The sequence below is a fragment of the Volvox carteri genome, assembly GCF_000143455.1.
Source record: "Volvox carteri f. nagariensis unplaced genomic scaffold VOLCAscaffold_33, whole genome shotgun sequence".
Classification (NCBI taxonomy): domain Eukaryota; kingdom Viridiplantae; phylum Chlorophyta; class Chlorophyceae; order Chlamydomonadales; family Volvocaceae; genus Volvox; species Volvox carteri.
In genome coordinates, this window is record NW_003307576.1 from 1,385,876 (window position 1) to 1,408,968 (window position 23,093).

The window sequence follows — 23,093 nt, forward strand, 5'->3', positions numbered from 1 at the left end:
TCGCGGCGTTGTCTTTCCGTTTACGGGATTCGCTAACTGAACCGGATAAACACAAATACATACGTTAGAACGTTACCGCGTTTCAAATCTTGTCATTTCGCAGCTCGCTATCTTGTTGGCAAGGCCGGCGGTAAGGGCCTCACGCTGAAGTTCTTAAACGTTCTGCAACGCCCTCACTTCGTAAGCTATTCATCATGTTTGTTTGACAGTACATATATATCAAGCACCGTGCATACGGCTATTTCAATCTCTTCAGCAACATTGTTATGGCACCAATAATTCTTTAGTTGTCGTAGGAGCGAAAGTTGCGATCATTACGACGAAATCCTACTTCCCTCTGTTGTGGTATCGAGCCCCACTTGGCCAATGATATCACAGCAAAGCTATCGCATCCCGTTTGATTATGATATTTGTGGCGGGACACACTTACAAATGTCAGGAGAGAGCGATGGTCGCGCTTTTATCGGCTGCCCACCCGGCGCAAATTCTAACTGAGGCACATCCGTGAACCGCTGGGAATGAACATTCCGCGACTACCCGTCTACCTAACTGTACTTACCCTAGTGCCTCCCCTGCCAGTTCCTCAGCAGCAGTTACGTGTTATTGTAGCTGATACCCGCTATACTTTACGGGCTGGCCGATTAAGGCCCTAAGGCCTACCCTAGAATTGTCTATCTACCGACCGGATAGACATGACTGGTATTTGCGCTTCCTTCCCCCACGCTTCGGGCTTACGAGCGCGACGTAAACAAGAAACTGAAAAAAAAACATGCATGCGATGCTCGACCGGCAAGCACTATATTTTCCAATCGCATCTGTCAGGTCAGCAGCCTACTTGTCGACGGAGGTCTGATAATTCTCAAAGATCAAAGAACGCAATTTATCTTTTGCAGCAGTTTGTAAACGAACTAAAATTGGATCGGGGTCGCCATTTTACACGCACGCATGGTACGCATGGAATTGCTCGCAGGCAAGATTTGAGCGAAGTTACAGGCTTTAAACAAAAAAAAGTAGTGGAGGACTCGAGATTACGGAGGTAAAGCGGCAGTATTTAAGGAAACATTCTTCTGAAATGTCATATGCTTATGGGATCCGGCACGACGCCATTGGGCACATGGGATCCGGCACGACGCCATTTTGCGGTCAATATCCGACAGGATTTCATCGTTCAGGGAACATACTTACCACATAATACCACATAGCGCATGAAGGACATACAGCTTCCCTGTTCTCATAAGCTACCAACGTTTTCGTACACCACAGCAGGAAGTCACGTTTCCTCTGTTGGGGATAGTCGTCTGTAACCTCTGGTCCTGCCCAACAGCGCACTGTCTGTCGGCCATTAAGGATGGCTCCCGACTGTCTCCTCCACTGACTGGCCCATCCAGTATTAACAACAGGCTCACGCTCACGCAACGCATGTCCTCCACAGCCTTCCTTCGCCAGCCGGCTTCATTCGTGCCATCATACGTCCCCAAAGGAGTTGAGATTGGCGAATTTGTTCGTGTTGTCATGGGCCTGGCCCTGCTGACAGCAGCACCAGCACGCGCGTGATGCAGCCGCTTGACAAGCGCTTGGTTTTTCCCTCAGATAGCCATGCATGGCTGTGTGGGTGCGTGCGCGTATGCTTGCGTCCAGACGCCGGTCACGGTTGAGAGGTGATCAAGTGTGTAAGCAGCCATTCCTGCGTCACTCGTCGTGTGATGTAACCAACTGAAACACCCGAAAAAGCCGTGTAACCCACATGTAACCCAATTCAACAGCACCATGAGACATGCTGTACGATGCCGTACGATAAGCCTGGGTCCCCCCTGTGTACCTCATGATCCAAAGCAGTGCAGGTGTGCGGGCAGTCCTGGACAGCAACGCTGTTGTGATCAGATCGGATCGGATCCATCCCACTGTAACGCCTTCCAGTCGCTCATGCTGCCCGTGCAGACTGCAGTACGTTTGATGGTCTACTATGGTGCTAGGCTATGCCGTTTGCGCAGGTGCGCGGTCTATCCGAGTCCACTATGGTAAAACAATTCACTCAACACCGTAGTAAATCGTGCAAAGTCCTGCGTTCAAGTTGAACGTGCGAAGTGTAAGTTGCGGCGTATGGGACATAAGCAGACATCAGCACGCTCCACTTCACGATTTCGAGAAGGCCCAATTTTTGTCATGGCGGCCCCTAGGGGTAAAGGCTCGCAGGGGTGCTGTCATTCTGTAGGGCACAAATGACGCAGCTGGTCGTTGCGAATCCATTGCCGCCGGACGGCTTGTTGGGCCGCACGGAAGTGAGCTCCCGCTACAAGTGCTCCTATTTCTGTAAGATATCGGTCGCGTCGGCGACCGGATTTCGGGATTTTTCAGGGAGCTTTCGCGCGGCACGAATGGCCCAAATTCAGGGTTGCATAAGCGGTCATGGTCGATGTCACGTTCAGGATTTCCTTCTGCCTGCGATTAGATGAATAGAAAGGGCTCTGGTGCATGTTGGGCGGTCTGATTACTTTTAGCAGGATGTACAATTTCGCGCCTGGTAAGGAGCCCCAGCTTTTCGGTCCATCACTGTTCACTTCTGTCTGTTCACAACACGTGCACGGACAGGGGAGGATCGTCGCAATTCATCATGATTTTAAAGAGTATCGCATGGGAAGATTGCGTTCTTTACAAGAATGGCCGAAGGATTGTCCTCGCGAAGAAAGCGAGGGGCGTTTCCAGCGCTTGGCGCTTCCTGGCGCTTCGAGGTTAATAATGCATGGGAGGTGAGGGACAAGAGGACAACCCCTCTGCCATGCGCGGTTACGGCCAAGTAAGGGTTAGGGCCAATGACTATGGGAACAGGAAATAAAAAATATGTATGCATTAGGACGCATAGGCTTCAACTAGGCAGCTATGCCTTGCGTTGCGAGTTGCCATGTGACCCGAGGGACAGATGTTAATTTCTGCTGTAAATTCAGTATGCTGATAATAGCCACACCTGGTATACAATTTGGATGCGAATTATTTGTCTATATGCACAGATGTCCGAGCAGTTATCGTTTGCACGGCCTGCACGAGAAAAGCATATACGACATTCAGGCGCCGCCATTCTATTGCATTTAAGAGGTTGAAGCCCAATTGAGTTGATACCTATCGCATGCAGCTTATGCATTTTGATAATTTATGGCGCGACTAACGACGACTTGATAGGTGGCGATCCGCAGTTTCCAGTTGCCGCCATGGATCCTGTGCGTTGTTTCCTTCAATGGCGTACTGGGCCAACATGCCCAGGTGTTCGCCGCAGTATCACCGGGGTCGCCCTGCCGTTGGCGGCTAGTGTGGCGGCCGGTCCATCTTGCGTTAGGATAAGACTCGCTTCATGCCGGAATTACATGAAATCTCGCAGATGTTTCCTTATTGTTACTCACGGTGCTAACAGCAGCCTGCCTAAGCACCAGACCTGGCTCGCTCAAGGGCATGCTGATGCGCCTGACTCGCCTTTTCATGAGCTTCACCTGAGTGAAGCGGAGCGAAATGTGAGTTGTGACTGATTACAGTTCACATTCCTGGCACTTCTACAGTGCACATTCCAGCCATAGTTTTCCTAAGTTTAAGCCCAACTTTCTTGCCTCAATTCTTGCACCGTTTGTGCGCAGGTAGGCCGGCGGTGCAATAGGCCGCAGGAATTACTCCTTCCTGATGAGCCCTGATGGACAACAACCCATCGAAACGGTTAACTGGAGCGCAATTTATGAAGACCCTACCAGACCGCTCATCGTCGATCTGGGCTGCGGTGCTGGCCGTTATATCGTGTTAATGGCCCATCGCAAGGGCCGTGGAAATAACTATCTAGGTGTCGACGTACACAAAGCGGTAAGTACGGGGAGTCTGGATGCTGCCTGCGGCTGGGCGCGTTTTTAGGACCCCTGATTGGTGTCATCTTTGCTCAGCTGCTGGGTTTGTCAGCAAGTTTAGGATGGTAGGGCATGCAGGATGCTCTATGCATTGGCCGCTGCATGCCTAGAGCTAGACACGCACGTTTCCTGGACTACACAACTACTAGAAGACACATGCACGATTACACGATAGACGCGACCCATTCCTACAAACGTGTGTGTGGTTGTTACACTGGGCTCCAGACTCATGAAGATTAGATAGGAGTCCCATGCACTGCACCTGAACGTGCATATATGATGGCACTCTTCGAAGCAGCTGACCACCTGTTCCGTGGTGTCATCTGTCAAAAGGGCTGCCACAGCGCTGAAGTTCCTATTATAGGTGCCCATGGGCCTTTTTTTCCTTAACCCTGAGGTACTGTCGGAGGGATCTTACATGACCAACACGCGCACAGGCGCCAAGTACAAAGCCTACTTCCGACTAGAAATCGGCGTGCAAAGATCGTTTGCTTGTTATTTTGGTATAGTATCTAGATTAGCTGGGATAATCATATTCTTTTATTCTGGCCTCAGCTGCTCGGGTGCTTAGCATGCTCCTTCCATTCCCTGCTCTCCCTCAATCGCAGCTCTTGGACAGAGCTAATGGCTGGGCTGCTTCAAGGTCCTTGTCTGGCAATGTGCACTTCCTGCAAGCCAACGCCGTCATCTCTGCTGGTTCATTGCTGGCGTCGTATCCCGGTCCGGTTGAGCTCGTGAGCGTTCAGTTCCCGGATCCTCAGCAGCGCCGGCAGCGGCATATTGTAGGGAAAGAGCTTGTGGAAGCTTTGGCGCAAGTTCTCAAACCTAGAGGTATGTGCCTGTAGATGTGTCGTGCAAATTTTTTCGTAAGGACGTCGTTTTTCATGCAATTCAAGAAATGCCATGTGGGTGTTGTACTTCGCATCGTTGTGAAATGGCAGCATGGCGCTTGGCCCAAAGCTTGTTTTCTGTATATTAACTGAAGCTCTCGCTTGTGGTTCCCGTGCGCTTTCGCAGCACGCGTGTACCTAGCTTCAGACTTTGAGGATACGGCAACCTACATGCGCAACGCATTTGAGCGATACGGGAGGGAATGCTTCCGCATCGATGATGTCCACACCGCCCAACCTGTCGTTCCATGCACATCTGTATCCACTGATCTTGGTGTATTAGTTGCGACCACGGCGACGCCCACTTCACGTGTTCAGAGTTCGGGAGGCTTTCCTGTCGGATCAGCGCAGCTTTACTCTGGCTGCTCCGCCCAAGCTGTGCAGACGCCGTCGTTGTCTTCAGCGCAATTACAAGGGGCGGTGGATGGAGAAATAAACAGGCAATTTTTTGAATCGGAGGAGAAGCAGGACCGTGGGTCTGAGGGCCAAGCTAGTGATGCGGCGGATGAAGACCTGTTATTTTTCAAGGGGTCGTGGAATCAGGCTGGCTGGCTGGTAGGAAACCCCGTAGGTGCACCGACGGAAAGAGAAGTCTATGTGGAGAAGGCGACCAAGGGACAGGTGTACCGCGTCCTGCTAGTTCGGAAGTAGAGAATGCTGAAATGGTAGTTAACGGGCTGAGGCGTTGTAGGCACCAATACACCCACGACGCATGGGCGTCATGTAACCCTGGTGTACGAGCGTGATGAAACCTGAAACTGACTGGACAGCTTATTCGTCGGCTTCAGTACAGCTGCTTGCTATATCTTCGCTTTGCAGTTTTATGCAGACATTCTACTACTACAAAGCTGACACGTTCAACATAAGGGTACTCAACCGCAAGATAACAGAGTTCAAACTGGTCTAATCTTGATATGTTTTGCCGTGCACGACTTATTTAAAAGTAGTAAACGTGGAACTGCACATATGAGCGACGCCGGGCAGTTGTGGACTTTGCAGATTAAACATGCTTCGCAGCAGTTGGAGGTGTCTCTGCCCGCTTCAGCAAAAGTCCAGGAATTACAGGAGCGATTACAGGACCTCACCGGAGCTTTTATTAGAAAGCAAAAATTAATCCACAAAGGGAAGGTACGTCCGGGACAACGTCATTACTGGTCCGATGCCTGGCCATCGACTGCCAGTTTCAAAATATATATTTCCTGCATTCTCGCTCATTTAAGATAACACATATATACAATTTGTGATAGCGTGACGTGCCTGATGCAAGTGTATGCCTGCTCGCTTCTGTCCTATGCCGGCGAGAAAGGTCTGCGGAGCACACACCAACGCTGTCACACGCTGCGCCCGCACAACACACACATCCCCCGGCATTCCCAGGCACGACCCCCAGCACCCCACACAACGTTTTCCCTTCCCACCCCTAGGTGCTAGTTGCCAATCAGGACCTCGCAAAGGCTGGCCTCGCCCATGGCGCGAAGCTCATGCTGCTGCTCAGCGACGGCACAGCCGTGGCGACCCAAGGCCAGCAGGCCCTGCAGCAGCAAAAAAAAGCGAAACAGGAGGAAGCCGCGCAGCGCGTGAGGGACTTGTACGCGCAGGCCAAGGGCCTCGGCGGCGCGGCAGCCACCGCCATCGCAGCAGCGGCCGCAGCCACGGCAGCAGCCGCGTCGGTCGGACCGGCCATCGACTGGCAGGAACGCAAACGGATCTGGGAGAAGACAGGCGAGGCGGGATGGCGAATGAATGGCCTCCTTGCTCTATTTTTTAAATTAGAGGGGGAAACCGGCGCCGCCTGTGCGGGCTCGCACCCTACCATTACCAGACGGAAGGGTTTGGTGTGGGGGTCAAGGGGACGGGTTGGGGGGAACATCTCAACCTGGCGGTGGCTAGCTAGCTGGATGAGACTGGCGACGGCATCACCGTACCTGTACTGTGCTCCCCATATATATAGAAGACCCATGCGAAACCCAACCCAACCCAACTTAACCTCCTCTCCACAAACGAAATTCCGTTGGCGGTGGACAGCAGCGAGTAGCGATAACCCGCAGAGGCCGTTCACAACTACCGGATTGGTCTTCCCTCCCGCCCTTTGTTTAAACCCTAGGGCTCATCTCCCTGCGGGATCTAGGACTGACAGCCCTCCCTGGAGGAGACGAAGACGAAGGTGAAGGCCAGGGGCAGGGCCAGGGCCGCAGCGTCGCAGCTGAGCCCTTGTTCGCCTCCCCCGGCCTGGCCTCAGCCCGTCTCGCTGACCTGTCCCACAACCGCCTGTGCCGCCTGCCGGCCTCCTTGGCGTGCCTCACCTCCCTCCACACACTGCGCCTGGATCACAACCAGCTGACCGCGGAGGGACTTCCCTGGAGTGCCTTGAGCCAGCTGACCGCCCTCACCGCCCTCAGCTTGGACTGCAACGGGGGGTTGGAGAGGGTGCCGGAGGAGGGCATCGTGGGGCTGCAGGCGCTGCAGGCGCGTATGTTTGTGTGTGTTTGTGTTTGTTGGTGTGTTGGTCATCTGATAGCTGCGATGAGGGAAATGCATGACGATGGCGGTACACGCGTAATGACTCGACCCGCAATAGCTGACTGAGGTTTGAAGATACATACGATACGCGTTGTGTGTGTCGATGGAGTATTCCCCCGCCCCCCGTCCCTTTCTCTCGGCCCCCCGTCCCCGCCCCCCTCCCCCGGCTACTGGTTCTGCGCTTCCGCCACTATCCCCGCCCATTATCTATCCACCTCGCCTCCCTCTGGACTTTTCCTCTCTCCCCCCTCAGGTCCTCAGTTTAAATCGCAACCTGCTCACTCATCTGCCTGAGGGTCTGTGTCGGCTGAGGGCGCTCCGGGTTTTATCGGCGGATGGAAACAGGTTGGAGGCGTTGCCGGACGGGTTAGGTGGGTGAGGGGCGAGGGTAAGGGGGAGAAGGGGTAAGGGGAAGGGAGGGGAAGGGAGGGAAGGGGTAGAGGGGAAGGGACGGGGAGGGACGGGGAGGGAGGGGGAGGGAGGCAGGCGGGGGATGGAATATAGGGGGGAAGCAGCAAAGTGTTTTTCAAGAAGGGGGAAAACACTAACCGAATGCCGAATGCCGACTGACTTCCAAAGTCGCAAAACTGCTGCTGGAGCGCGCGAGAGTCCGAAGCAGCGGCAGCAAATCGACAAAATGATTGCGGCGTGAAATTACCGTGAAATTACATTATTATTTTTTTAATACTTTATATTTGCGCGCATGCGTGTTGTACGATGGTACCATCAGTAGTTCCTGCTTCACACTTTTGCGCATTAACTGTTCTTGTGCACACACAACACACACATAAATACACACATACACACACCCTCTTAACCGCCCCTTCCCCCGGGCAGGTGGGTGCACCTCCCTGGAGGAGCTGTCCGCGGAGGGAAACCGCATTCGCCACCTGCCACCCTCCCTGGCGCTACTGACTCGCCTGCAGACAGTACGACTGGACAACAACATGTGGGTACGGTGTGTGTATGAATGTATGCATGTATGTATGCATGTATGTATGTATGACTTAGATTACACTGTGGGCCGCGAGAGCCGGGGCCGAAGCCGAAACACAGCGCAAGGGTCGGGAGCACACAGCACAAGCCGGTTAGTCTTGTGTGCTCCTGACCCCGACATGTATGTATGTGCGTGTGTGCATGTGCGTTAGCTGCGAGGAGGGGAAGTCGTGCGCCGCTGGGGGATGGAACTCAATGATGAGCCGCTTTCCCCCCTCGCGGCTCCGACCATCCGGTAGATCAAGAAGAAAGTTCTCTCGGGAAAATGAAAGTTCTCCCGACACACATCCAGTTGTGCAGAACTATCACCGAAGATGGATGCAGCGCAGAAGTCGGTATATCATGTGTATTCACGAGGTAGAATTCATTAGTAGAATCTGTATCTCATCTCGCCGCCGCTGCACTATCCCGCACCATCCCCAGGATCACCGCCGTACCGCCCGCCGTACTGCGCGACTGTGCCAGCCTGGCCACGTTATCCCTCCAGGGGAACCCCATCACTGCCGACCAGCTGCGCTCTACCCCCGGGTTTGCTGAGTACGACACCCGCCGCGTGGCCCGATGCAACAAGCAGCTGGGCGCTGGGGTGTTGGAGCACGCGGCGCGAACGTTTACGGAGGGTGCGGAGGACCGGCAGTGGAGCAGATGGGGGGGTGATGGCGGAGGAGGGAGGGCAGCAGGGGATGGGGTACCCGGCGGGGGAACGCAACAGGGTTAGCGGCCAGGGCGGCCACGCGAAAACGCGGAGCGAGAGGTGCTGTGGGCGGACGTTTGATGGTATTTGAGCCGGTGGATGAGCTCGATCCAAGAGGTTTGGTGGGCTGTGCGTAATCCACATGGGTCGCGCGTCAGCTGATGTGTGCGTTGTGAGGCTTACTATGCTTTTAAGAAAGCGCGGGAACGTCCTTTGGCTTTGGGCTCTGGGCATTGCGCGGTTATGAACTTTTTTTGGTCGACGGCGTGTGCTGGCCACGTGGCATGACGGCATTATGGTGTGTGCATAGTTAAGGAATACACATGTCTTATTTTCAGTAAAGATTTATGGAGGATGATTCATTCAGGTTCCGGAGCCACATATGCAGCATATGGATCATTGAACGTTCCTAGTAAATTTTGTGATTTGAAACATTTCCAATAGCCAAATATACTATTATATTTTGCAATATTACCAACAATGCAACGACGTCATGCTTGCTGTCATGACAACAATAGAATCATCAACCTGTCCAACATCTGCGGCTTGCAAGCGCCATGCCCACGTGGCCTTAGCCGCTGCCAACTTATTTCCCGCTACCCGTCTACCTTCGCAACCGGATCCGGAACTGGCTCCGGAACCCAATCCCCTGCACAAACAACTCAGCTCGCTGTCCTAAAGAATCCAGATGCCTCTAGTCGGGCCACAACGCATCGAACCCTCATTCCAACCACTGGTGTTGTCACACCACCGCAGTCCCACACTCCTCTCCCGACCAGCAATCAAAGCATCTCTGATGATACTGGCCGCCACGACGGCGGCAGCGGCAGTAGCAGTAGCAGTAGCAGCACCGCTAGCGCCACTCGACGTGACGTGTTGTGGCGAGGCTCCTCTGCGGCTACCCTTCTCCTGGTCACCGGCTGTAGCGCTGCCAGCGATCCCAGGACGTCCTCCGCGAGGGCGGCCCCTGCTACTGCTGCAGCGGCAACGGCAGCTACGGCTACTGCTACTGCCGCTTATTCCCCTGTTGTGGAGCGTATTGATTTGGCCCCCGGGCTGAATATAAGCAGGGTGCGTTGGTGCATGGCTTGATTCGGTTGGAAATTCGGTTGGTGGTTGATAGATTTTCGATACAGTCTTGAGTGTTTTGTAGACCCCATTCCGTATCATCATCGCCGTATCCTCGTCATTCGCCCCTCCTCATAAGCCACTTCTCACCACCCATCTCCCTCCTGCCCCAGGCCTTTCCCCTGTTCAGGGAGTCCTGCAGTCGGGCCGCACCCCCGTCGCCTCGCTCCTCACCCACTCCTCATTCCTCCCTCCGCCCCCTTCCGCCTCTCCCCCGCTTCAATTAGGTCGTTAAGGGTTGCTGGCAACTTAGCGGGGGACACCGGTGCGCGTCTGTCTGTGTGTATGTCTGTGTGTATGTGTATGTGTGTATTTTGGGGCGGGGGAAAGGCACAGGCGGTGGTGAGTGGGTGTCCCTTCTTAGGGTTCTCGTAGGTCCCCAGGATGGGTGGACGGGTGGACGGGTGGACGGGTGGGGGGATGAACACCACAGCAGCGACCTCGTCCTCCGCAATCATAAGGCATATATAGATAGGGGGGTATACAGTGAGGTGGGGCAGACGAGGTGGGGGCGGCTATGTGCTTTCGCAGAGCCCGGGTTGGGCCCGTCTGCCTGTCTGTCTGTCTGTCTGCCTGTCTGCCTGTCTGTCTGTTTGCGAAACTGGTTGTGGGCCGGTTTCGCGGGGTATTAGGATATGCTGGTGAGGAGGAAGTTTGCAAAGCAAGGTCGTGATCGTAAGCTCTGCACTCAAACCTCAGTCCCCTGGCGGCGGTGCCGCCCCGATGCTACACGATATTGGGAACTGAGACACTCCTCTTCAAATCGGGGGGGGGGGGAAATGCCCTGGGGGAATGTGTGTATGTGTATATGTATGTGTGTATGTATGTGTATATGTTTGTATTTGTGTGTATGTCACATGCTGCTCCGCAGGGGGGATCGCACCTCGGACCGCACCAGCGGGCTGGCGGCGGTGGAGGACTTTGGCCGTTTTGCTGCCGCCGGCATCACCACTTTTGATGCCGGTGCGGAAAGGGGAGAGAAATACGACCACCATTAGCACCACTAGCATCACCTCTAGCACCACTATTGCCAGTCAAGCCCCGAACCCGCCACCGCAAAGCAGCCCCTACCCCTCAGCCATCAGTCCATCTACCCCCCCCCTCGCCCCCTAGGCTGGGCTATAGGCTCTCCCACATTTCTCCAAGCGCTACGTAATGCCCTCTCTCCCGTCCGCCTCCTCTTCTTCCCACCCACCCCCCCAACACACATACATACGGGGTGTTCACATCGGCAGTTGGCCCCGTTCTCAGTGTGCGCAAATCTGTCCCGTTCTGACCCACCATCGCACGGCCCCCCCCCCAGCTGACCACTACGGGCCCGCGGAGACCCTCATCGGGCGGTACCTGGCAACCGACCCGGATCGCCGACCTCCCAACACGCAGGTTGGCGGTTAACGGTTAGCCGTTAGGAGTTAAGAGGTAAAAAAACTCTGCAGTTAAGAATTGTTCGAGGAACACTGCTTGATGCAATTTTCGAGTCTTGACGGCTTCATTGAGCAGAGGAAGGTGATGTACATGAATGCGCGTACGGCATATCAGGCCGGTGATGATGAGGGCAGCGATATTTGAAATCCAGATGTAAGATGCCTTTTTCTCTCCTCACACGCGCACATACGCATACATACATACATACATACATACATACATACATACATACATACATACATACATACATACATACATGCATGCATGCATGCATGCATTCATTCACACCACAGAACAGGAACAGGAACAGGAAATGCACCCGCAGCATTTTCCCGCACCCCACCGCCCTGTCCAGACCCCGGTGTACTGCCCCACGCCCAGGTCCTCACCAAGTACTGTGTTTTCGGCCGGAGGGACATGGCGGGCATCAACAGGGAGGCTGTCAAGCAGGTGCGCGTGTATTGTTGCAAATTTAAGCTGCGTGTAATTATGTATGTATGTTGTTACAGAGTGGTTAACTTCGCCAGCGGCCCCCTTTCCCGAGGCAGTCCCTGCTCTCCCCTGCTGCTAGAGGGGCACCCTAATCCATTCACCCCATCCGACTTCAGAATATATTCGTTGGGTTCGGCAACTCACCACCAGCATCCAACCAAATCTAGCGGATCAACGGCGCCTCAACTTAGTTCCTGTTCAGCTCGCAAGTTGATATTATCAGGTCCTACATCGTCCGTATGACGGGGGGCCACCTCCCATTTCAACACTCCTCAAACACCCGAGGAGCCGGTAGGCGGATTTGAACCCGGGTCGGCCGGGAGTAGTAGGTATGTATGTATGCATGTGTGCAGATGTGTGCAGATGTGTGTTTGTGTCACTCTTATTTATAAAGTGGTGTGTCACCCTAAACATATCGCTGTGTGTTTACGCGTGTGTTTGTGTGTATGTACGGCATACTGGGCTCCCGGCCCCGGCCTCCGCTTATCGTTACCTCCGTACAAACCGCCTCGCCTGCAAAAGGCCGTCAACTTGTCTCGGAGCCGACTGGGAGTAGATCGAGTGGACCTCATGCAGTTCTACTGGGGCGATTATGACGTCAACAGGTACGGCATACGTGTACGAACGGGGTAGGGAAAGAGGTCGGAGGAGATCAAAATATGGATTTTTGTAGGCGCCGACGAACTTAGGAACCCCAACGCAGTTGTTTGTCATGAAGGTTTTAGCGCGACAATTCCTTGCCGTCCATGTCCCCTCTCGTTCTCTCGTGGGGAGGCTTTTGTGGCTCCAACTGGGTTGATGCTTTGGTTCGGGGTGTTTTGGTGAAAATGGACCGGTCTCGGAGCGCACAGGTATGTGGACGGCGCGCTGTACCTATCGGAGCTGGCTTCGGAAGGCCTTATCCGCCATGTAGGCGTTACAAATTTTGACGTACCGCGCATGGACGCCATGGTACGAGCTGGGGTGTACATCGCATCGAATCAGGTAACGACGGGTCGTCGTTGAGACAAAGCAGCTGTTGAGCAGCTGTTGAGTCGCTGCTTGGATGCTTGTCAGATGCAAATTGGGTCTCATGCATGCACGCATGCACAGAGTGGCTCGTGGAAAGGGAATATGAGCGCGGGGGGGGGGGGAGGGAGGAAATGTAGGCGCATATGCATGCATGCATGATGGCTAAGGCAGCCACGTACGTAGGGTAGCAGCTACATGACGTCCCGCCATGGATGTCCCGCGTGCCATCCAGCACGTACCCGGCATGTTAAGGTGCAGCCCCCCAACCCCCCCCAACCCCCTCACCAACCTATTTTACTCTATCTTATTGCCGCGTCCCGTCCCCTCCCCTACACCCTTTTCCTTGGCAGCAGCTTCACTCGTTCGTGGTTCGTCTTTCCCCCCTCCCGGCGCACTCAGACCCGACCCGAATCCATTCCACCACAGTGTTGTCCCTTCATCTGACCTTCCTGCGTCCCTCTCTCTCTCTCTCTCTCTCTCCATATACAAACACACACACCACCACCACCACCACCCTACCCTCCTCCTACAGCTGCAGTACTCGCTACTTGATCGCCGGCCAGAGAACGGTATGGCTCAGTTTTGCGCCGCCAACGGCATCGCGTTGTTATCGTACGGTGTTCTGGCGGGCGGCTTCCTGTCCGATAAATACCTGGGAATGCCCGCCAACAAGTACGTGTGCATGTGTATGTATGTATGTATGTATGTATGTATGTATGTATGTATGTATGTATGTATGTATGTATGTATGTATGTATGTATGTATGTATGTGTGTGTATGTATGTATGTATGTATGTATGTATGTATGTATGTATGTATGTATGTATGTATGTATGTATGTATGTATGTATGTATTACCTGTATAACCTGAGCTTACATGGGTTGCGTGACTTCGTGTCCACTCTTGCTTCCGCAGAGTAAACTTAGGCAGCACACACCGTTATCTGCGACCTCTAAATGCTGAGAGCGCAAGCGCCGAGATCCGCCCGGTGCTCGTACATGACCAGCCTGCTTGGCGCTGTCACTGCTTCTGCCGCCCTCCACGAACCGCTCCGCGCCGATACCCTCTCTCCCAACCCCCCTCCATAACACCTTCCCCCCCTTTTCCCGTCCTTCATGCCCTAGGGTTAGTGTGGACACGTACAGCAAGGGCAAGTATGCGGGGGTTATTAATGCCGTGGGAGGCTGGGACTGGTTTCAGAGCCTGTTGCAGGTGAGTACGACGGAGTGAGTACGACAGGGAGGGAGCCGGGGGCGGCAGGGCTGCAGGGCATGGGGAATATGAGGAAAGGCGGGGGGGGGGAAGAATGGAAGGTTCTGGAGCAGCAGCAGCAGCAGTAGCAGCAGTAGCAGTAGCAGCAGCAGCAGCTGCAGCAGCTGCCCGTAGTTAGGAGCCAGTGAGCCCATCGTCAGATGTCCTCTTCCATCTCTCCCCTGCCGGCGTTTAGGTACCGGCTACACCTCCCCGGTTTGCCCCCACGACACGGGTTCCGCCGGGATCCGCCGTCCGCGTGTCGAAAGGGCCGTACCCGTTCTGTGCCTTTCTTTGCTGTGCCACGTTGGTATCCCCCCTCCCTTGAGTTTGCTTCCGTGTCATGCCCCCCAGCCCCTTCCTGGGTGGGCCGTTCCTTGCTAAGGACCCCTAGGAAGCCGAAATCCCCCCGTTACCCGCACAAACGACAACCGTGCCTGACTCGCCGGGTTTTCTTTCCCTGCTGCCTGTCGTACACCCCCATAATAAGGCCCTGGATATCGTGGCTCGCAAACACGACACCACCATCTCCAACGTGGCGGCTCGCTGGGTGCTGGATCGCCCAGGGGTAGCTGCGGTCATTTTGGGCGCGCGAAATGCGGATCATGTTCAGGTGAGAGGGTCCCCGGGGTGGTGATGAGATCATGTTGGCGATCATGTCGATGGCATGGGATATTATGTACTATGGCTCGGTTGGGCTGCACTGGTTTCTGAAGGGGGTTTAGGTCAATGTACGATAGCGGTACGGCAGCAGTAGGCTATTTCCCTGCTGTATATCAAGTTCCAGTAGCTTGAACAGACTGCTCTACCCTGCGGCCTCAAAGGCGTCACCGAGTTTTGAAAATCGGACCTGTTGGACTGCGTACAGCATTACGCGCGCGCGCGCGCGTGTGTGTGTGTATGTCTGTATGTGTGTGTGTATGTGTGTGTGTATGTGTGTGTATGTGTGTGTGTATGTGTGTGTGTATGTGTGTGTGTATGTGTGTGTATGTCTGTATGCGTGGTTGCTACAGTGGGCTCCAGACTCGTGAAGAGTCACGTGTTGCCAAAGCCTAACGTTAAATACTACAAATACTACGCTGTATATTTTACTAAGGAAAGCCAACTGTATGGCCCGTGTCTGCTCGACGTTTTACGCCACGCCCGCGCTTCCTGCAGGATCAAGTACGGCTGTTCGGCTTCACTTTGGACGAGCAAGACCAGGCTGCTATCCAGGAGGTTTTGGATCGGGGCAGGAGGCCCCGCAGCGACTGCTACACTTGGGAGCGCGGGGGCGAGTGGTGAAGTGCCGAGGGAATGCCGGCCGCAATCTCGGATAACCTGCTGTTGCTGTTGTTGTTGTTGTTGTTGATGGGGTGTTACACTGTGGGCGGCTCGCCCGAGAAAGGACGAGCACCGGGGACCCTGACCGGGCCGAAACACAGCGCAGGGACGTTGTTGTTGTTGTTGGTGGTGGTGGTGGTGGTGGTGGTGGTGCTGAGGGCTGTGTCGCGCTCGGCAGCTGGAACAATCAGCGCGCGGTCGCTTACAGACGCCGAAGAGGAGGTCTGCGTGTTGTGTGTGTGTGTGCGAGTGGCGGTATTGATGCATGTGGAGGGATGGGGGGGCGAGAGTATTAGAGTATGCAACGTGCGAGGTGTTGGCATCCCGGCAGGGGTACGGGTACGGGTACGTGTGTGGGTGTATAGCCGTACAGCAAGTGCAATGTGGCTAAGGTTGTTGTAAGATGCGCGCGCGCATCGCTGCGATGTCAGTACGCGGTTGGGAGTTTCTTGGATTGCAGCAGCGTTCATCGAGATGATGCTTAGCCATGAATTCCATGACCAGGTTTCTGTTTGGTAAGGCATCAGGGCTTAGGGACTGTTTGGCAAATGATGCTGACAACAAGGGAGACCTATACGGGAGGGCGTCAAGGGATTAAAGCATTGAAAAATTCGCAAACTCGCTACATGGACATGCAAGGACTATCTCGGTGTCCGATCGTCCCGCCGACAGTTGCATGTAACTTAAGTCAGAAACTGTTCGCAAAAGGCTCTGTGTAAATCGAAGGGCTGCAAGTTGCTGCCTGCGAGCTTAACAAGCAAGACACGACGCTGTCAACACCTGTCGAATCCATGGCTCCACTTTCGACACGCAAATGAAATTTGCGACATTTTGGAAGCGAGCCGCTAAATGTAATGCACGACTGAATCCGACCAGTTGGACGTAGGGGAGCAGAGTTGCGCAAGGAATCTTTGCACGCATGCCGATCGGGACTAGTGGTCGCTACGCCGAATATCAAAGAAGAGATGTTCGGAACAAGCCTAGATCCATGTCCAACGTCTTGAGAGGGGATGATCATAATGCCAAATAGAAGACGCGTCGAGATATGGAACGGTCCTTATTGATGCGCACGGCAGAAGCACGGCGCCAGCGTCGAGGCCCCTGTCCTTACCACTAGAGTTAAAAAACGACACCTATAAAATACAATTTTCACAAGGTGAGCAAAATTCACACGCGGGCTGTTATCTTGCAACATCGCACTTTGAAGGTCACTACCAAAATCACAATACAAAGTTTAGACACGATGATATATTAAGAGACCACAAGGGCAAAACAGGCAATGCAAGTAGTTCGCGTTCGCATAAGACTAGTTGTGCCTTCGCAGCTAGCCCGCCCAAGCTAGGAGGCGGAGATTACTACCGTCTTATAAGCGAAGCCGGACTCTGCGTAGTTATAGAAGTGGTGATAGTTCGAAATACTGCAACTCCAACAAGAGGGAATAAGGCATGATGCCAGTCAGAAAGAGAAGTCCGCCAGCCGAAAGGCGAAGTCAGTTCGCGAAGCCCGCCGAGGTGATGCTCACTTCATCTGTTTAACCACGCATGTCAACATAGAAGAGGCACTATCAGATGACAAAGGGAAGATTAGTTGAAAATGGCGATGAACCTGATAATTTACTGCAAGTGCAACATGTCTTGCAGTACGCGTGTCCGATACTTCCAAGAACAGAAACAAAACCTTTCTAGGAATGCGTAACGTGCAATGCTTACTGCACCTAATAATCTAAAAATACAATCGTTAGTGATATACGCCCTCGATTCGAACCTCTTTGAAATCCTCCAACATCTACTACGTAATAAAGAGTGAACCTCCTACGGTTTTTCGTATATCGATGACATACCGCCTTACCTATCAGCAGTACAATGCCAGGTCCCTTTTAAGTAATGTGGTTTAAATTTCTTCATAAGTAACTAAATAAGCTTTACATGGTTTGGCGATGTGGCAGCGTCAGATGTGAAGTCGAAAGTAACAGTCGGGGAACGGTCCACAACACAAAATCATTTGTTCTGGCGCGTATAGAGCATGGAAAGCCACATGCTCGATAATCGCACAAATAAAGGTAGCTGCATGCGCCGTAGACGGCCCGGTCACGGTACTCCGATTGGACCGCATTCGACTTCCGTTGAAGATTGCTCCAATCCGCACGCCCATGCCCATGCACGCATGCATGCGGTTTACAAATGCAAAATAAACTGGATCGCCTTTGTCAATCACTGGGGACATTTAGAGGGATACATAATCAAGGCGCTATTTGTATTTGTTTGTGTGGAACTTGTTAATTGTGTATGCACGCCAAATGTGCATAATCGCCACGTTGCCCCCCAGCCACTGGTGTCTCTTATATGCCCGGAAAATGTGCAGCAGCATAAACGAAACATAACCCCTCTTCCATGCAAAATTAGGCACAGAATTGCAGCTCACTCACTCGCAAAAGCTTAAGCTGCCGCAGCAGATCGCCCTAACCAGCCCTGGGGCTCAGGCAATACTCCGGCCCTTATTTTCCCCAACCCCAACGAGGAAGAACGATAGTCAAGGTTTGTTTCCTCCACCGACAAAAGTACTACCCCCCACCAATGTTCAGACAAACTGAGGCCGACGCCCGAAGTAGCCCTAAGCTTTACATGACGGCGCCTATACATAGACAGCCACCTGTGCATGAAAGCCCGTTTCCGCGCCACCCTCTCCTTCAAGACTACACGAATCCTCCCCCCTTCAAACTCCGATTTTTTCCTCTTGCCTAAACTCAAGCTTACATCCTTGCGACACGCAGCGCAGCGGCATGCGCATGCCGTCGCATGCCGCTTACTCCACCATCTCCGTCACGTCGACGTGTACGGCCCCCTCCTCGCCGCCCATCATCCCAACGCCGTCCTCCCCACCCCCACCATCATGGCCATCACCATTATGAACAAGCCCGTCATCGCCGCTGTCGACGCCCTCCTGCCCCGGCCCGCCCTTAGCTGGCGCCGGCAGCCGCGACCGTCGCGCCTTCAGCAGCTCCCGAACATCCACCTCCGGCCTGTCTACACCCTCTCCTTCCTCCCCCCCTCGTCCCCTTCCTCGGCCTTTCCTCCCCCCTCTCCGCCCGCCCGTCCCAGCCCGTCCCCCCGCACCCCCCCCGCCACCTCCCATGCCACCGCCGCCCCCGGACAGCACCGCCTTCATCCCCTTCGCCACTGATACCGCGGCCGATGCCGCCGCCACCGGATCCTCATCCTCCAACTCCGTGTAGTCAAGCACGTGGCCTTTGGCCGGCAGCACGGCACCACCAACCTGCAGCAGGCCCGTACCGCCGTACGGCTGCAGAACCGGCCGTACCTCCCGCATGGCGAGCCGCTGGCCGCCCCGAACGCCGCGTGAGCGCTTCCTGGGTACCTCGCGGTCATCATCCTCGTCGTTCTGTTGCGATGTCACCCGGGCCAGGGGAGGGAGGTTGAGGGGGATAAGACGAACCACTGGCGAATGGAGCAGCTACCAAAGACAGACGGATAGTAGTCCAGGAGAGGATAAATGAAGTAAGTTGAGGGAGTTGAGGGAGTGGAAGGAGTGGAAGGAGGGAAGGGAAAGAAAAATCGTAAAAGGAAAGTTGAGGCCGACTAGAGACACAGGGTGCCTATCTAGGATCACGCGCTCGCGTGCACACGGCATGCAGACAAGGATATGGATATACGCCCCTTCGCCGTAAGAGAGAAATAAATAGGAGACGTACCGTCCCTGCCCCGTGGCCGTTATCATCCACGTCCATATCGGCGGGACCATCGCCATCCCCATTGGCACCGCTGCCAGGACGGCCCGGTCGCTTGCCTCGCCTCTGCACCAAGGATCCATCCGGAGCCACAACGGAGCAACAACCGCGATATGAGGTGATGTGAGGTGGTCAGAACTGAGGTCAAGTTGATAATACAACAATTATAATGATGCACCTACGCGATCACAGGTCAGGCAGCAGAGTCCGGGGTGTATATATATAAATACACCCAAAAAGGAAACAACCGACCAATGCAACCTTCTTTGCGCATTGTGAAAAGGACCAGCAGCTAACCAGCAGACCTGGCGCCCCCGCCTTACCAAGTCGTGCGACCGTTATTTACCGTACATCCGAGGGCCATACAAACAGAGGGCACAAAAACAGGGGGAGCCTATAATAACACACATATCAGCTTCGCTTCGCCTATAGCCATCTTCCGCAGGCAGAGCACACCGACGGCGTAATGAATTTCGATCATGGGTATTTTTTTCCATGGCAGCTTTTTCCATGACCTTTTCACCATGGTTATTTTTGGACGGTAAGAAGGGAAGGGGCAATAATCTTCAAATGATGAAAACTCCTCTTTTTGTCCAAGTGGTCAATGCCAGTGGTTCAGCCAGTCCCCCCACCTGCTGTTGTTGCTGGCCCCGGCCCCGGCCTCGCCCGGCCCGGTCCCCGCCGCCGCCCCCACCGCCGCCCCCTCCCGCCGATTTCCAGAGCTCCCTGGTTCGCTTAGGCTGGCTCATGTCCCGGACGTCCTCTGTTGTGGCCATCCGAAACACCAGCGACACGGAGGTACCATCCTTTACGAAGTCCTGGCCCTGAGGGAGAAGGGCGTATTCGATACACACACACGCACAGAGCAGTGTTGCGGCTGCTTGGCACACGTGAACAGCAACGAGAGCGGTTTGTTTTTTTTGGAGGGGCGGAAGCTATGTGCTACGTACATACGACACAGCCTTACTTTGTGCCAGATGTACGGCAGGTTGGCCACGTCAGAGAGGTTGTCCGGCACGGGGAGCTCTGGCTGGTACCGTAATACTGGTACCGGTGCCGGCGCCCCGACGTCTTCCAGCTGTTGCTGCAGTTCTCCCTGCTCCTGCTCCTGCACCGCCGCCGCGGCCGCAGCCGCCGTCATGACCTCCGGGGGCAGCGGCGTGCCCTTGCCCACCATGGCCCGTTTGGCGCTGTTCGAGTCGTCAAACAGCACGTTACCTGCGGAGGGGGGGGGAAGACGAACCACACACGATTGAAGCTGCTGCGGGGGGGGGGGGGAAAGAGGTCTCGACACACAGTTCAAATGATCCATGCAAATACATGCACATGGATGTTCAGCCCTAAAAAACACACACGCCATCCCCTCCTTCGCTCTTCGCTCTTCTTCCTCCGCCTCCCACTTACACGACGAATCGTCCAGCCACTCGACAAACACGGGGCCGTACTCCTCAAAGTACGACAAAACCTCCTTGGTGCTCATCACGTCCACGCCGTACAGGTAGATAGCGTTAGGCCGCCGCTCGACGTCCTTGCCTACCTCACGCCGCTGCTCGTACAGGTCTGCTCCCACAGAGCGCGAGGAAAGATGGGGGGGGGAGGAAGAAACAGGGCGACGGGACCACGGCATATTGAGCCCCCCACCAGTACCGAAGGGAAATCGGAAACGGTCCCAGGTTCCCATCAGGACCACTCTATGCTGGGCTGGCAGGAAGACCAAAAAGGGTTCAAGGAAATGGTATGTGGCATCTTGAGGGGCGATATTAGCCTGACGGGCCCATATGCCATAATTTCCCGGCCCTGTTCCTAACTCAATTTCATCACACAAATTTCAGACACCAAGCTTTCACGCTCCGAATGCCACTGCGCCAGCTCCAAAAACCAGGTTCCTCCCCGCTTTATCAAACACAATTTATTTCCGCTCTCCACTCTTTTCCTACGCCTTTCCACGTTGTATACGCGTTGTTTACGTACTTTGCTGAACTCGTTTTGCCCGAAAAACCCTTCCCTTGGTCCGAACATGCGCCTTTAGCTTTCTAAGTTCCCTCCTCGTCCTAACCTCTCCCTCCTCGTCCTTCTCCCCCGCTGCGTCCGGGCCCTCGTCCCCAGGGTCTCCCCTCCGCATACCCCAGCACTGCACGCGGCCGCCCACCCATGTCCATTAGGACAGCGTCTGCCGGCTGGTACGGCACTCCGAACTTGGCTGCCCGCCGTGCTCGCGCCTCCACCTCCCCATCCGGCTTGTACGCGTCTAGCGGGGTTGCTGAGGGGGCTTCCATCCCGAAGCGGGCAGCTCGAGCGGCGCGCTTCTCTCGTTCCTCCTACATTTCAAACGTTCGGACGGCCATGGCGGGATGTCTAGTGATGCTTCAAGCAAAATGATGCAAGAAACAGTTTTTTTATGAAGGTAAAATCAACATTAGAAAGAATGAAGCTGTTCAGTTACGTCTGAAAACTGCGTTGTCAGGAACCGCTCAGAAGATGCCGTCCCTGACGGACCCAGCTCGTCCCAGGCGAACTGCGTTGTTGTTTAGTTTCCGACCCGTGCAAGCCAAGCTGCCATCCATCCTCCTGGACTGCTTTTGTGGGCCGTTTTTAGGGCAGGGCCCTTTTGCCGTAGGCCGGTCTTGCTTCTCCTTCCTCACCGCCTGCCCAACTGAATGAAAAGAACGGCCGCTCGCTGCGCCGGAGGGGGAGGGGCTGACCAGTCAGATCCCCGATGGCGTCAGATCTCCTTCCCCCTCTCGCCAGTGCGGAGGTCCCATCTGGATTGTTTGCGTTAATTGATCTACGCTGCATCTGCATCCTGCATCTGCACCCTGCATCTGCATCTCTGCAGGATATCCTGTCCTGTGAATGTGATGAACCAGGATGACTCCGGGGTGGTATGGCCCCTATGCCGCCGTGGGGTCCGAGGAATGCGATTAGACGCACCGGTGAAAATACATCCAGATTGCCCGTTGTAAACCCATGGCTGGCGCGTAGCCGCTCCCTGCGAGCTTCCATCATGAGCCCGAAGTCCTTGCGCACTCGACCCGGGTCCACATAGGACGTGCCGAAGCGCTCCGCTCTTCGGTGTGAAACCCAGACGTTGCCGAAATGCGAACAGGAATGTGGGGAGCGAGGGTGCCATGGGTTGGAAATCCGGAGGGCGCGCGGTGTACAGAGAGCAGTGGAATAGTGGTTTGGGTGAAGGACGAGAGGTGATCAAGGATCGATTGGATGACTGGCCGGGGGAGGAGGGGACGAAAGGGCCATGCGGGTAGGAGAGGTGTGGAAGATGTATTAAGGGATCGCAATAGTTTCACAGGAGAATGTTTTGAACCTTTGACGCGAAAGCAGAAACGCTGAAATTGGACAAGCTTAGCAACTTTGACTTGCACCGCGACGACACTAAGTTCTGTGCCCCAAGCACGGCGAGAACGAAACCCGCCTTACATGGAAAGTGGACCATTTAAAATGTCATGTATGCGACACTGCCAGGGATGCATTTGGGGCATGGCAATCCCTGCACAGTGCGCGATGGCACCAATTTGCCGGAAGCTGCGATACCTTGCCCTTGGAGAGGGATGCATGCATGCATGCGCACCTGCGTCGATGCTTTTCACGTTCCTCGTCAAGGATTGACTGAGACCTGTCCTGCTGATCCTGCTGCAGGCTAAATACGATAGGTGCATGCTGCTCGCCGCCTCCTTGCCCGCTCCCCGCAAGCTCAATTTCCTCAGCCATGCTTATCTATCT

General features: G+C 54.6%; 2 protein-coding genes across 2 annotated transcripts; one reads left to right on the top strand and one right to left on the bottom strand.

Moving 5' to 3' along the window:
- Positions 1–1,600: 1,600 nt before the first annotated feature.
- On the top strand, positions 1,601–15,571 carry VOLCADRAFT_105794 (uncharacterized protein; the record flags this gene model as incomplete). Its single annotated transcript, XM_002952949.1, has 21 exons — positions 1,601–1,612; positions 1,939–1,991; positions 3,371–3,500; positions 3,621–3,837; positions 4,487–4,709; positions 4,896–5,323; positions 6,193–6,562; positions 7,008–7,246; positions 7,542–7,659; positions 8,126–8,246; positions 8,708–8,972; positions 10,334–10,371; positions 10,978–11,069; positions 11,410–11,489; positions 11,913–11,981; positions 12,546–12,628; positions 12,875–13,007; positions 13,567–13,706; positions 14,161–14,248; positions 14,778–14,900; positions 15,446–15,571. The coding sequence occupies exons 4-21, from the start codon at positions 3,664–3,666 to the stop codon at positions 15,569–15,571; spliced, it is 2,910 nt and encodes a 969-aa protein (XP_002952995.1). The 5' UTR covers positions 1,601–1,612; positions 1,939–1,991; positions 3,371–3,500; positions 3,621–3,663.
- A 2,841-nt stretch (positions 15,572–18,412) lies between these two features.
- On the bottom strand, positions 18,413–23,081 carry VOLCADRAFT_93817 (uncharacterized protein; the record flags this gene model as incomplete). The annotated part of the gene is made up of 10 exons (XM_002953048.1): positions 18,413–19,009; positions 19,320–19,421; positions 19,988–20,179; positions 20,323–20,573; positions 20,760–20,915; positions 21,505–21,673; positions 21,998–22,008; positions 22,058–22,202; positions 22,287–22,422; positions 22,942–23,081. 10 exons carry the CDS (start codon positions 23,079–23,081, stop codon positions 18,413–18,415), a joined length of 1,899 nt encoding a protein of 632 aa, XP_002953094.1.
- Between the last annotated feature and the right edge of the window lie 12 nt (positions 23,082–23,093).